Source organism: Salmo trutta, unplaced genomic scaffold, assembly GCF_901001165.1.
Source record: "Salmo trutta unplaced genomic scaffold, fSalTru1.1, whole genome shotgun sequence".
Taxonomy (NCBI): Eukaryota; Metazoa; Chordata; class Actinopteri; order Salmoniformes; family Salmonidae; genus Salmo; species Salmo trutta.
In genome coordinates, this window is record NW_021822499.1 from 11,544 (window position 1) to 25,022 (window position 13,479).

The 13,479-nt window shown below is 44.2% G+C and overlaps 1 protein-coding gene across 1 annotated transcript; it reads left to right on the forward strand.

Moving 5' to 3' along the window:
• The first annotated feature begins 317 nt into the window (after positions 1 to 317).
• Positions 318 to 11,265, forward strand: LOC115182444 (cytoskeletal protein 4.1-like). Its single transcript, XM_029744038.1, has 2 exons — positions 318 to 749; positions 10,915 to 11,265. The coding sequence occupies exons 1-2, from the start codon at positions 351 to 353 to the stop codon at positions 11,263 to 11,265; spliced, it is 750 nt and encodes a 249-aa protein (XP_029599898.1). The 5' UTR covers positions 318 to 350.
• Positions 11,266 to 13,479: the final 2,214 nt, after the last annotated feature.

Here is a 13,479-nt window from a genome sequence, read left to right on the forward strand (position 1 = left end):
CACCGTATTGAATAAGGAGGAGCAGAATCAGCAGCTTACATGACCCTGCTGAAGAGAGACATGCTGTTTCTCTCTCTTCTTCCTGTGTAATTAGGATCGTTAGGAACGTCCCCTGCTTTCTGTCTTTCTACTCTCCCTTGGGCTTGTGTGTGTGTGTTAAGTGTGTGTGTGCGCGTGCGTGTGTCCATTCAAAGGACAAATACAGAGTCAAGAGGTTAGACGGCACACTACCTTACGATGTGTAATGACTATATTACCAACATAGGCTCCAATCCCAGGTAAACTACCTGACCAAATCTCTTCATAACGGACTGTTTTCCCTGGTTGTTTTCCCCCATGCAGCTGTTGCCATGACGACAGACGAGGCGACAGAGCGCCAGCAGCAAAAGAAGCCCAGCCAGCAGGAGGCAGAGCAGCATCAGGCCGCGCCCCCTGACCACGGGCCCTCTGAGTCCCAGGCTTCCAGCACTCCCGTCACCTCGCCCCACAGCCCCGGCTCGTCCTCCTCGCCCCAGGAGGAGGTGCAGCTGAGACCCCACCAGCGCACCTCGGCCGGCCGTGGCCTCTCGCGACTCTTCTCCTCTTTCCTGAAGAGGAGGTCTCAGTGCGAGGGGGACGGGGGAGAGAAGGGGGAGAAAGGAGGGGACGGGGAAGAAGCCAAGGCGCCCATCGCTGACTGTGAGCCGGAGCTCAGGATCGAAGGGGATCAGAACCTCGACCTGCACTCGCTCAGCAGCAACGAGGCTCAGGTGCGAGTCTATCATTCCTGCTACGCTGTCATACTGGGACTGTGTGTTGTTGTAGGGTTAGGCTTGACGAGGGCATGTTTAATAGCAGTGTGTGTGGTGGAGGACTCTTAGCTACTGCTTAGCTAGAGTGCAAAATGATGTTGATTTTAGTCTGAGCTGATGAATGTGCTCTTCAGTGGTAAATGTTAAGTGTTTTGTGCTTGATTACAGTACTCTGAATTACAGTACTCTGAATTACAGTAGTCTGAATTACAGTAGTCTGAATTACAGTAGTCTGAATTACAGTAGTCTTCACACTGCTACGTGAAGTGAGTAAGAACAGATGTGTATGAATGAGTGATGATTGGGGTGTTGGTGATGTGTCTTCAGGAAAGCCTTTCCTTTGGTTCCTTTTGTTCCTTCTCTACATAGGATTTCATTTTGGCCTCAAAGCACAAAGTTATGGCAATATATAGTCACAATAGTGATGATATATAGTCACAATAGTGATGATATATAGTCACAATAGTGATGATATATAGTCACAATAGTGATGATATATAGTCACAATAGTAATGATATATAGTCACAATAGTAATGATATATAGTCACAATAGTGATGATATATAGTCACAATAGTGATGATATATAGTCACAATAGTGATGATATATAGTCACAATAGTGATGATATATAGTCACAATAGTAATGATATATATTCACAATAGTGATGATATATAGTCACAATAGTGATGATATATAGTCACAATAGTGATGATATATAGTCACAATAGTAATGATATATAGTCACAATAGTGATGATATATAGTCACAATAGTGATGATATATAGTCACAATAGTAATGATATATAGTCACAATAGTGATGATATATATTCACAATAGTGATGATATATTGTCACAATAGTTTTTTATTTATTTTTATTTTATTTCACCTTTATTTAACCAGGTAGGCAAGTTGAGAACAAGTTCTCATTTACAATTGCGACCTGGCCAAGATAAAGCAAAGCAGTTCGATAACATACAACAACACAGAGTTACACATGGAGTAAAACAACATACAATCAATGATGCAGTAGAAAAAAATAAGACTATATACAATGTGAGCAAATGATGTGAGATAAGGGAGGTAAAGGCAAAAAATGCCATAGTGGCAAAGTAAATAAAGTATAGCAAGAAAAACACTGGAATGGTAGATTTGTAGTTTGAAGAAAGTTCAAAGTTAAATATAAATAATATGGTGCAAAGGAGCAAAATAAATAAAATAAATAAATACAGTAGGGGAAGAGGTAGTAGTTTGGGCTAAATTATAGATGGGCTATGTACAGGTGCAGTGATCTGTGAGCTGCTCTGACAGCTGGTGCTTAAAGCTAGTGAGGGAGATAAGTGTTTCCAGTTTCAGAGATTTTTGTAGTTCGTTCCAGTCATTGGCAGCAGAGAACTGGAAGGAGAGACGACCAAAGGAGGAGTTGGCTTTAGGGGTGACCAGAGAGATATACCTGATATATAGTCACAATAGTAATGATATATAGTCACAATAGTGATGATATATAGTCACAATAGTGATGATATATAGTCACAATAGTAATGATATATTTTCACAATAGGGATAATATATAGTCACAATAGTGATGATATAATAGTCACAATAGTGATGATATAATAGTGATGATATATAGTAGGGATGCACGATATATCAGTGACCATATCGGATCAGATGTCTAGTTTAACGCCCGATGTGCAAAACCGATATAAAAGCTGACGTGCATACCTATATAATGTAGGTACATGGCAATGACGCCACGTAAAATTTTGCGCAACACAGCATTCCTAACCTAGCCCACAATGTCTGCTGTGTGGATCGAGCAGTCAACAAGTCAATTCATTGCCCTTGACAATCAACTGTTCTCTGTCGTGGGTGATGTTGGCTTTCGCCGACTGGTCGAGCACCGGTTAACACTGCCAAGTGCGCTATATTTCAGATGTTGCCCTACCGGAGTTACACAGTAATAGCGTCACTGCTATTAGCTTCACGACATACATACTATGGAACGCCGTTTGGGTCTTTGCGTGTCAATAAAGATACAGTAGCACCGTCAAAGCTGTACAAAAAAGTCTGCAAACAAGAAAACACCGGCCATGAATGATGTGTTTACAATACCGCGTTGGTAATAAAGCATAATTTGTTCGACCGCAACTTCTGGTGTAGCTAGCTTTAGCTAGGTACCTAGCTAGCACCAATACAACCAGCCTGAAAACAATGACCAGTAAAAACTGCAGTCATTTTCATTATTCTTAGCAATGATTTAGGAATCCTTGTGAGTAAGTATTAGCTAGGTTGCCACTTGTTGTTCGCCTATTGATATTGAACTTCAGTTCATGAAAATAAATAGCTAGCCAGCTACTTAACCCTGTTGCCCAAAGCTAACGTTATAAGCAACCAGCTAGCTTCATCTCGCTAGTGAGGCTCGACCGGACCGGGTTATGTGTTGTGAAGCTAGACACAATAAAGATTAGGCACAAAAGTGGAATTTGCGGTTTGCCTTCAAAATAAAAGTATGTCATTGACAGTGATGCAAATGAATACAAATAGTAGAATTATGTCATACTTTTATTTTGAAGGCTAACCACAAAGTCCACTATTGTTGCTAATTCTTATTGTGGCTAGCTTCACATAGATGGGTCCGACCACCATTAATCAAATAAGAACTGTCTTATAAATTAGGGTTATTTTAGATGATGACACCTTGCTAGATAATTAACTAGCTAACTATAGCTACTGAAATAGATTATGTCGTTTTACTATGTTTTTGGGGAAGAACATTGTTTGCATCCATGAGCTAGCTAGCTTTTTTTATGACCAGCACTGTAGGTGCGCGAGAAAACGTTACCAGCATCATAGCATACGTATCGATGAATCGTTGTGACATATGAAATACGAGTCATAGCGTAATCAGTGTGTAATAACTACATATAAAAATGAATGAACGCGTTAAATTACTATGTGACGTGCAGTCATATTCAGGTCCTGATTGGTCAAATAGTGTATCCTGATTGGTCAAATAGTGTATCTTTTTTGACCCGCAAAGACCCAAACGGTGTTCCATAGAAATCCTGGTTGAGAATGAAACGACTGAACAATGAAACAGCACAGCAAGTACGTGAAAGAAATAGGTTTTGATTATGTTTTACTGGTAATGGGGACATACGGGGACATATGTAACAAAATAACTTTTTGGTCAGTGTGGTGTGTGTGTAACCTTTATTTAACTAGGCAAGTCAGTTCCGAATAAATTGTTATTTATAATGACGGCCTACCCCAGCCAAACCCAGCCGATGCTGGGCCAATTGTGCGCCGCCCTATGGGACTCCCAATCACTGCCAGATGTGATACAGCCTGGTTATCGAACCAAGGACTGTAGTGACGCTTCTTGCACTGAGATGCAGTGCCTTAGACCACTGCGTCCATGTGTGTGTGTTAACTATTTAACTGTACTAGAATGCTTAAAAGGCCGCTAAAATGTTAAATATTGGTATCGGGTTTTTTGGCAAGGAAAATATCGGATATCGGTATCGGCCAAAAATGTCACATCACTAATATATAGTCACAATAGTGATGATATACACTGATGATATACATATGGTCAAAAGTTTTAGAACACCTACTCATTCAAGGGTCCTTTTTTATTTTTACTATTTTCTACATTGTAGAATAATAGTGAAGACGTCAAAACTATGAAATAACACAAAAAGTGTTAACCAAAAAAGTGTTAAACAAATCAAAAAATGTTTTTATATTTGAGATTCTTCAAATAGCCACTGTTTGGCTTGATGACAGCAATAGTGATTATATATAGTGTTGGAATCGGCTAAACTTTGATCATTGAGATATGAAAGAGACTGGGTTTTATGTCTCTGAAGAAAGACGTGTTGATACAGGAAAGACAGATGGACATGTGTTGGGGGGGATGAGAGGAGAGCGACGTGTTGATACAGGAAAGACAGATGGACATGTGTTGGGGGGGATGAGAGGAGAGCGACGTGTTGATACAGGAAAGACAGATGGACATGTGTTGGGGGGGGATGAGAGGAGAGCGACGTGTTGATACAGGAAAGACAGATGGACATGTGTTGGGGGGGATGAGAGGAGAGCGACGTGTTGATACAGGAAAGACAGATGGACATGTGTTGGGGGGGATGAGAGGAGAGCGACGTGTTGATACAGGAAAGACAGATGGACATGTGTTGGGGGGGATGAGAGGAGAGCGACGTGTTGATACAGGAAAGACAGATGGACATGTGTTGGGGGGGATGAGAGGAGAGCGACGTGTTGATACAGGAAAGACAGATGGACATGTGTTGGGGGGGATGAGAGGAGAGCGACGTGTTGATACAGGAAAGACAGATGGACATGTGTGGGGGGGGATGAGAGGAGAGCGACGTGTTGATACAGGAAAGACAGATGGACATGTGTTGGGGGGGATGAGAGGAGAGCGACGTGTTGATACAGGAAAGACAGATGGACATGTGTTGGGGGGGATGAGAGGAGAGCGACGTGTTGATACAAGAAAGACAGATGGACATGTGTTGGGGGGGATGAGAGGAGAGCGACGTGTTGATACAGGAAAGACAGATGGACATGTGTTGGGGGGGATGAGAGGAGAGCGACGTGTTGATACAGGAAAGACAGATGGACATGTGTTGGGGGGGATGAGAGGAGAGCGACGTGTTGATACAGGAAAGACAGATGGACATGTGTTGGGGGGGATGAGAGGAGAGCGACGTGTTGATACAGGAAAGACAGATGGACATGTGTTGGGGGGGGATGAGAGGAGAGCGACGTGTTGATACAGGAAAGACAGATGGACATGTGTTGGGGGGGATGAGAGGAGAGCGACGTGTTGATACAGGAAAGACAGATGGACATGTGTTGGGGGGGATGAGAGGAGAGCGACGTGTTGATACAGGAAAGACAGATGGACATGTGTTGGGGGGGATGAGAGGAGAGCGACGTGTTGATACAGGAAAGACAGATGGACATGTGTTGGGGGGGATGAGAGGAGAGCGACGTGTTGATACAGGAAAGACAGATGGACATGTGTTGGGGGGGGAAGAGAGGAGAGCCGACGTGTTGATACAGGGAAAGACAGATGGACATGTGTTGGGGGGGATGAGAGGAGAGCGACGTGTTGATACAGGAAAGACAGATGACATGTGTTGGGGGGGATGAGAGGAGAGCGACGTGTTGATACAGGAAAGACAGATGGACATGTGTTGGGGGGGATGAGAGGAGAGCGACGTGTTGATACAGGAAAGACAGATGGACATGTGTTGGGGGGGATGAGAGGAGAGCGACGTGTTGATACAGGAAAGACAGATGGACATGTGTTGGGGGGGATGAGAGGAGAGCGACGTGTTGATACAGGAAAGACAGATGGACATGTGTTGGGGGGGATGAGAGGAGAGCGACGTGTTGATACAGGAAAGACAGATGGACATGTGTTGGGGGGGATGAGAGGAGAGCGACGTGTTGATACAGGAAAGACAGATGGACATGTGTGGGGGGGGATGAGGGGAGAGCGACGTGTTGATACAGGAAAGACAGATGGACATGTGTTGGGGGGGATGAGAGGAGAGCGACGTGTTGATACAGGAAAGACAGATGGACATGTGTTGGGGGGGATGAGAGGAGAGCGACGTGTTGATACAGGAAAGACAGATGGACATGTGTTGGGGGGGATGAGAGGAGAGCGACGTGTTGATACAGGAAAGACAGATGGACATGTGTTGGGGGGGATGAGAGGAGAGCGACGTGTTGATACAGGAAAGACAGATGGACATGTGTTGGGGGGGATGAGAGGAGAGCGACGTGTTGATACAGGAAAGACAGATGGACATTGTTGGGGGGATGAGAGGAGAGCGACGTGTTGATACAGGAAAGACAGATGGACATGTGTTGGGGGGGATGAGAGGAGAGCGACGTGTTGATACAGGAAAGACAGATGGACATGTGTTGGGGGGGATGAGAGGAGAGCGACGTGTTGATACAGGAAAGACAGATGGACATGTGTTGGGGGGGATGAGAGGAGAGCGACGTGTTGATACAGGAAAGACAGATGGACATGTGTTGGGGGGGATGAGAGGAGAGCGACGTGTTGATACAGGAAAGACAGATGGACATGTGTTGGGGGGGATGAGAGGAGAGCGACGTGTTGATACAGGAAAGACAGATGGCGTCGGAATGTGTTGGGGGGGATGAGAGGAGAGCGATGTGTTGATACAGGAAAGACAGATGGCGTCGGAATGTGTTGGGGGGGATGAGAGGAGAGCGACGTGTTGATACAGGAAAGACAGATGGACATGTGTTGGGGGGGATGAGAGGAGAGCGATGTGTTGATACAGGAAAGACAGATGGCGTCGGAATGTGTTGGGGGGGATGAGAGGAGAGCGATGTGTTGATACAGGAAAGACAGATGGACATGTGTTGGGGGGGATGAGAGGAGAGCGACGTGTTGATACAGGAAAGACAGATGGACATGTGTTGGGGGGGATGAGAGGAGAGCGATGTGTTGATACAGGAAAGACAGATGGACATGTGTTGGGGGGGATGAGAGGAGAGCGACGTGTTGATACAGGAAAGACAGATGGACACGTGTTGGGGGGGATGAGAGGAGAGCGATGTGTTGATACAGGAAAGACAGATGGACATGTGTTGGGGGGGATGAGAGGAGAGCGACGTGTTGATACAGGAAAGACAGATGGACATGTGTTGGGGGGGATGAGAGGAGAGCGACGTGTTGATACAGGAAAGACAGATGGCGTCGGAATGTGTTGGGGGGGATGAGAGGAGAGCGATGTGTTGATACAGGAAAGACAGATGGACATGTGTTGGGGGGGATGAGAGGAGAGCGACGTGTTGATACAGGAAAGACAGATGGACATGTGTTGGGGGGGATGAGAGGAGAGCGACGTGTTGATACAGGAAAGACAGATGGCGTCGGAATGTGTTGGGGGGGATGAGAGGAGAGCGACGCGTTGATACAGGAAAGACAGATGGCGTCGGAATGTGTTGGGGGGGATGAGAGGAGAGCGATGTGTTGATACAGGAAAGACAGATGGCGTCGGAATGTGTTGGGGGGGATGAGAGGAGAGCGACGTGTTGATACAGGAAAGACAGATGGCGTCGGAATGTGTTGGGGGGGATGAGAGGAGAGCGACGTGTTGATACAGGAAAGACAGATGGCGTCGGAATGTGTTGGGGGGGATGAGAGGAGAGCGACGCGTTGATACAGGAAAGACAGATGGCGTCGGAATGTGTTGGGGGGGATGAGAGGAGAGCGACGTGTTGATACAGGAAAGACAGATGGCGTCGGAATGTGTTGGGGGGGATGAGAGGAGAGCGACGCGTTGATACAGGAAAGACAGATGGACATCTGTGTATTAGATGAGAGGGGTTGAGGTGAGGACAGATTCTCTTAAGAGAGTAATAAATGTTTGGTATCCTGTTACCCTCTTTATTAGCTTCCTGTAGAGCCATAACATGTAAGTATTGGAGAGAAAGAGGAGTGTCTTAAGTGGAGGAATGTTTTACTGTCTGATTACAGCTGTACAGAACCTTTGGGAATAATTAAACTTAGTTAAAGCTTCTCTAGTGTCTGTGGGTTATTTACTCTGAAAAATAACAACCTAACAATAGTCACAATAGTTAGGACTTTATTCAAACCACTTTCCTATACTTCTATCATGTATTTTATAAAGGGTTACAGACTACGGTAGACTACAACAGTAATGCATATGGGCTCTCCTCTTTGGGTCTAATTATCCTATCTATCTCTCTCTCTCTGCTCTCTGAGGTCATGCCTTTGATAAGGGACTCATTTAGTGTAGGGAGGCTCCATTCGGCTCCTCTGAAAGGTTTGTCTGAGCTGAGGTAGTCTCTGCCTGGCTGGCTGACTGGCGGGCGGGCTGGCTGGCTGGTCCCAGTAGTTATTTTAAGACCCTGTTCCTTCCTTCAGTGTCTACAGTGATTTACTTTACGTTTTGCTGTATTGCTACTTTAATTATTCATTGCCAGAGCCTTTTTGTGTGTGTGTGTGTGTGTGTGTGTGTGTGTGTGTGTGTGTGTGTGTGTGTGTGTGTGTGTGTGTGTGTGTGTGTGTGTGTGTGTGTGTGTGTGTGTGTGTGTGTGTGTGTGTGTGTGTGTGTGTGTGTGTGTGTGTGTGTGTGTGTGTGTGTGAGAGAGAGAGCGACAGTGACAAAGCCTTTGTTTAGCTTGCCTGTAGAGATGCAGAACCAGAACGGTTGACCTGACTAATAACTTTTGGCTTTGAGCTTCGGGTTAATGGTTTTTAAATGCCTCCAGGTGTGTGGTTGTAAAGGTATCATGTGTTAACTGACTGGACATTATCTGAGACTGAACAATGATGGTATAGACGAGCTTACCTATATATACAGTTGAAGTCGGAAGATTACATACACTTAGGTTGGAGTCATTAAAAGTTGTTTTTCAACCACTCCACAAATTTCTTGTTAAACTATAGTTTTGGCATGTCGGTTAGGGCATCTACGTTGTGCATGACACAAGTAATTTTTCCAACAATTGTTTACAGACAGATTATTTCACTTATAATTCACTGTATTCCAGTGGGTCAGAAGTTAACATACACTAAGTTGACTGTGCCTTTAAACAGCTTGGAAAATTCCAGAAAATGATGTCATGGTTTTATAAGCTTCTGATAGACTAATTGACATCATTTGAGTCAATTGGAGGTGTACCTGTGGATGTATTTCAAGGCCTACCTTCAAACTCAGTGCCTCTTTGCTTGACATCATGGGAAAATCAAAATAAATCAGCCAAGACCTCAGAAAAAAATTGTAGACCTCCACAAGTCTGGTTCATCCTTGGGAGCAATTTCCAAACGCCTGAAGGTACCACGTTCATCTGTACAAACAATAGTACACAAGTAAAACACCATGGGACCACGCAGCCGTCATACCGCTCAGGAAGGAGACGCGTTCTTTCTCATAAAGATGAACGTACTTTGGTGCGAAAAGTGCAAGTCAATCCCAGAACAACAGCAAAGGACCTTGTGAATATGCTGGAGGAAACGTATCTATATCCACAGTAAAACGAGTCCTATGTCGACATAACCTGAAAGGCTGTTCAGAAAGGAAGAAGCCACTGCTCCAAAACCGCCATAAAAAAGCCAGACTACGGTTTGCAACTGCACATGGGGACAAAGATTGTACATTTGGAGAAATGTCCTCTGGTCTGATGAAACAAAAACAGAACTGTTTGGCCATAATGGCCATCGTTGTGTTTGGAGGAAAAAGGGGGAGGCTTGCAAGCCGAAGAATCATGTTGTGGGGGTGCTTTGCTGCAGGAGGGACTGGTGCACTTCACATAATAGATGGCATCATGAGGCAGGAAAATTATGTGGATATATTGAAGCAACATCTCAAGACATCAGTCAAGAAGTTAAAGCTTGGACTCAAATGGGTCTTCTAAATAGACAATGACCCCAAGCATACTTCCAAAGTTGTGACAAAATGAGTGGCCATCACAAAGCTCTGACCTCAATCCTACAGAAAATGTGTGGGCAGAACTGAAAAGGTGTGTGTGAGCAAGGAGGCCTACAAACCTGACTCAGTTACACCAGCTTTGTCAGGAGGAATGGGCCAAAATTCACCCAACTTATTGTGGGAAGCTTGTGGAAGGCTACCTGAAACGTTTGACTCAAGTTAAACAATTTAAAGGCAATGCTACCAAATACTAATTGAGTGTATGTAAACTTCTGTCCCACTGGGAATGTGATGAAAGAAATAAAAGCTGAAATAAATCATTTTCTCTACTATTATTCTGACATTTCACATTCTTAAAATAAAGTGGTGATCCTAACTGACCTAAGACATGGAATTTGTACTAGGATTAAAAATGTCAGGAATTGTGAAAAACTGAGGTTAATTGTATTTGGCTAAGGTGTATGTAAACTTCCGACTTCAACTGTATCAATATCATGTCTTTGTCGTTTGTAAAGCTGTTTGTTCTGTGTAGCTTTAAGCAAGAATGTTTGTCTTACACACAGATGCAAATGTGATCATGTATATGTATTTGGAATGAATATAAAATGGAATGTGTTAAAAATGTGTCTTGTGTCTTTTTCTCCAGCCTGTCCAGGTAGACCAGAAGGAAGACCCTGACACTGAGAAAGACTCTGAGGACGAGGGGGGAGAGAAAGACAAGGAGAAAAGAGAAGAGGACAGTGCCCAGGAGAAAGTGAAAAAGGAGGGGTACCCTGAGGGAGAGGGAGAAGGAAGAGAGGGCGAGGAGGGGGAGGGAGAGAAAGGGCTAAAGGAGAAGACAGCAGAGGAAGACGCTCAACCTCTTAAGGCTCCCCGTCGACCCAGGATCATGCAAATTAAAGTTACACTGCTGGACGACACTCTGTATGAGTGTGAGCTGGATGTAAGTCCCAAATCATTCTTTATTATAGCTGGAATCCTAGGATACATACAGTGAGGGGGAAAAAGTATTTGATCCCCTGCTGATTTTGTACGTTTGCCCACTGACAAAGAAATGATCAGTCTATAATTTTAATGGTAGGTTTATTTGAACAGTGAGAGACAGGATAACAACAAAAAAATCCTGAAAAACGCATGTCAAAAATGTTATATATTGATTTGCATTTTAATGAGGGAAATAAGTATTTGACCCCTCTGCAAAACATGACTTAGTACTTGGTGGCAAAACCCTTGTTGGCAATCACAGAGGTCAGACGTTTCTTGTAGTTGGCCACCAGGTTTGCACACATCTCAGGAGGGATTTTGTCCCACTCCTCTTTGCAGATCTTCTCCAAGTCATTAAGGTTTCGAGGCTGACGTTTGGCAACTCGAACCTTCAGCTCCCTCCATAGGTTTTCTGTGGGATTAAGGTCTGGAGACTGGCTAGGCCACTCCAGGACCTTAATGTGCTTCTTCTTGAGCCACTCCTTTGTTGCCTTGGCCGTGTGTTTTGGGTCATTGTCATGCTGGAATACCCATCCACGACCCATTTTCAATGCCCTGGCTGAGGGAAGGAGGTTCTCACCCAAGATTTGACAGTACATGGCCCCGTCCATCGTCCCTTTGATGCGGTGAAGTTGTCCTGTCCCCTTAGCAGAAAAACACACCCAAAAGCATAATGTTTCCACCTCCATGTTTGACGGTGAGGATGGTGTTCTTGGGTTCATAGGCAGCATTCCTCCTCCTCCAAACACGGCGAGTTGAGTTGATGCCAAAGAGCTCCATTTTGGTCTCATCTGACCACAACACTTTCACCCAGTTGTCCTCTGAATCATTCAGATGTTCATTGGCAAACTTCAGACGGGCATGTATATGTGCTTTCTTGAGCAGGGGGACCTTGTGGGCGCTGCAGGATTTCAGTCCTTCATGGCGTAGTGTGTTACCAATTGTTTTCTTGGTGACTATGGTCCCAGCTGCCTTGAGATCATTGACTAGATCCTCCCGTGTAGTTCTGGGCTGATTCCTCACTGTTCTCATGATCATTGCAAGTCCACGAGGTGAGATCTTGCATAGAGCCCCAGGCCGAGGGAGATTGACAGTTTTTTGTGTTTCTTCCATTTGCGAATAATCGCACCAACTGTTGTCACCTTCTCACCAAGCTGCTTGGCGATGGTCTTGTAGCCCATTCCAGCCTTGTGTAGGTCTTTCAAACTTGTCCCTGACATCCTTGGAGAGCTCTTTGGTCTTGGCCATGGTGTAGAGTTTGGAATATGATTGATTGATTGCTTCTGTGGACAGGTGTCTTTTATACAGGTAACAAACTGAGATTAGGAGCACTCCCTTTAAGAGTGTGCTCCTAATCTCAGCTCGTTACCTGTATAAAAGACACCTGGGAGCCAGAAATCTTTCTGATTGAGAGGGGGTCAAATACATATTTCCCTCATTATAATGAAAATCAATTTATAACATTTTTGACAGTTTTTCTGGAATTTTTTGTTGTTATTCTCCCTCACTGTTCAAATAAACCTACCATTAAAATTATAGACTGATAATTTCTTTGTCAGTGGGCAAACGTACAAAATCAGCAGGGGATCAAATACTTTTTTCCCTCACTGTAGCCTGGGGGACCCAGGACGGTTTGTGCTGTCTTGCCAAATTCTATAAACTTGCCAGATTTTCACAGTACCAGTGAAAATGTTGGACACAGTATGAAATAACACATATGGAATCTTGTAGTAACCAAAACAGTGTTAAACAAATCAAAATCTATTTTATATTTGAGATTCTTCAAAGTAGCCACCCTTTGCCATGATGACAGCTTTGCACACTCATTCTCTCAACCAGCTTCACCTGGAATGCTTTTCTAACAGTCTTGAAGGAGTTCCCACATATGCTGAGCACTTGTTCGCTGCTTTTCCTTCACTCTGCGGTCCAACTCATCCCAAACCATCTCAATTAGGTTAAAGTCAGGTGATTGTGGAGGCCAGGTTTTGATCTCTTCTCTATTATTCTACAATGTACTGTAGATAATAGTCAAAAAAACAACAACAAAAAACTTGAATGAGTAGGTGTGTCCAAACCTTTGACTGGTACTGTACATACATATACAGTTGAAGTCAGAAGTTTACATACACTTAGGTTGGAGTCATTAAAACTCGTTTTTCAACCACTCCACAAATTTCTTGTTAACAAACTATAGTTTTGGCATGTCGGTTAGGACATCTACTTTGTG

What these genes read in the sequence shown, in the direction of transcription:
- LOC115182444 (XM_029744038.1), top strand. Translation starts at nt 351, where the DNA reads ATGACGACAGACGAGGCGACAGAGCGCCAGCAGCAAAAGAAGCCCAGC. An exon ending in TCAGCAGCAACGAGGCTCAG is followed by an intron (nt 750 to 10,914) that starts GTGCGAGTCTAT and finishes CTTTTTCTCCAG; the next exon opens with CCTGTCCAGGTAGACCAGAA.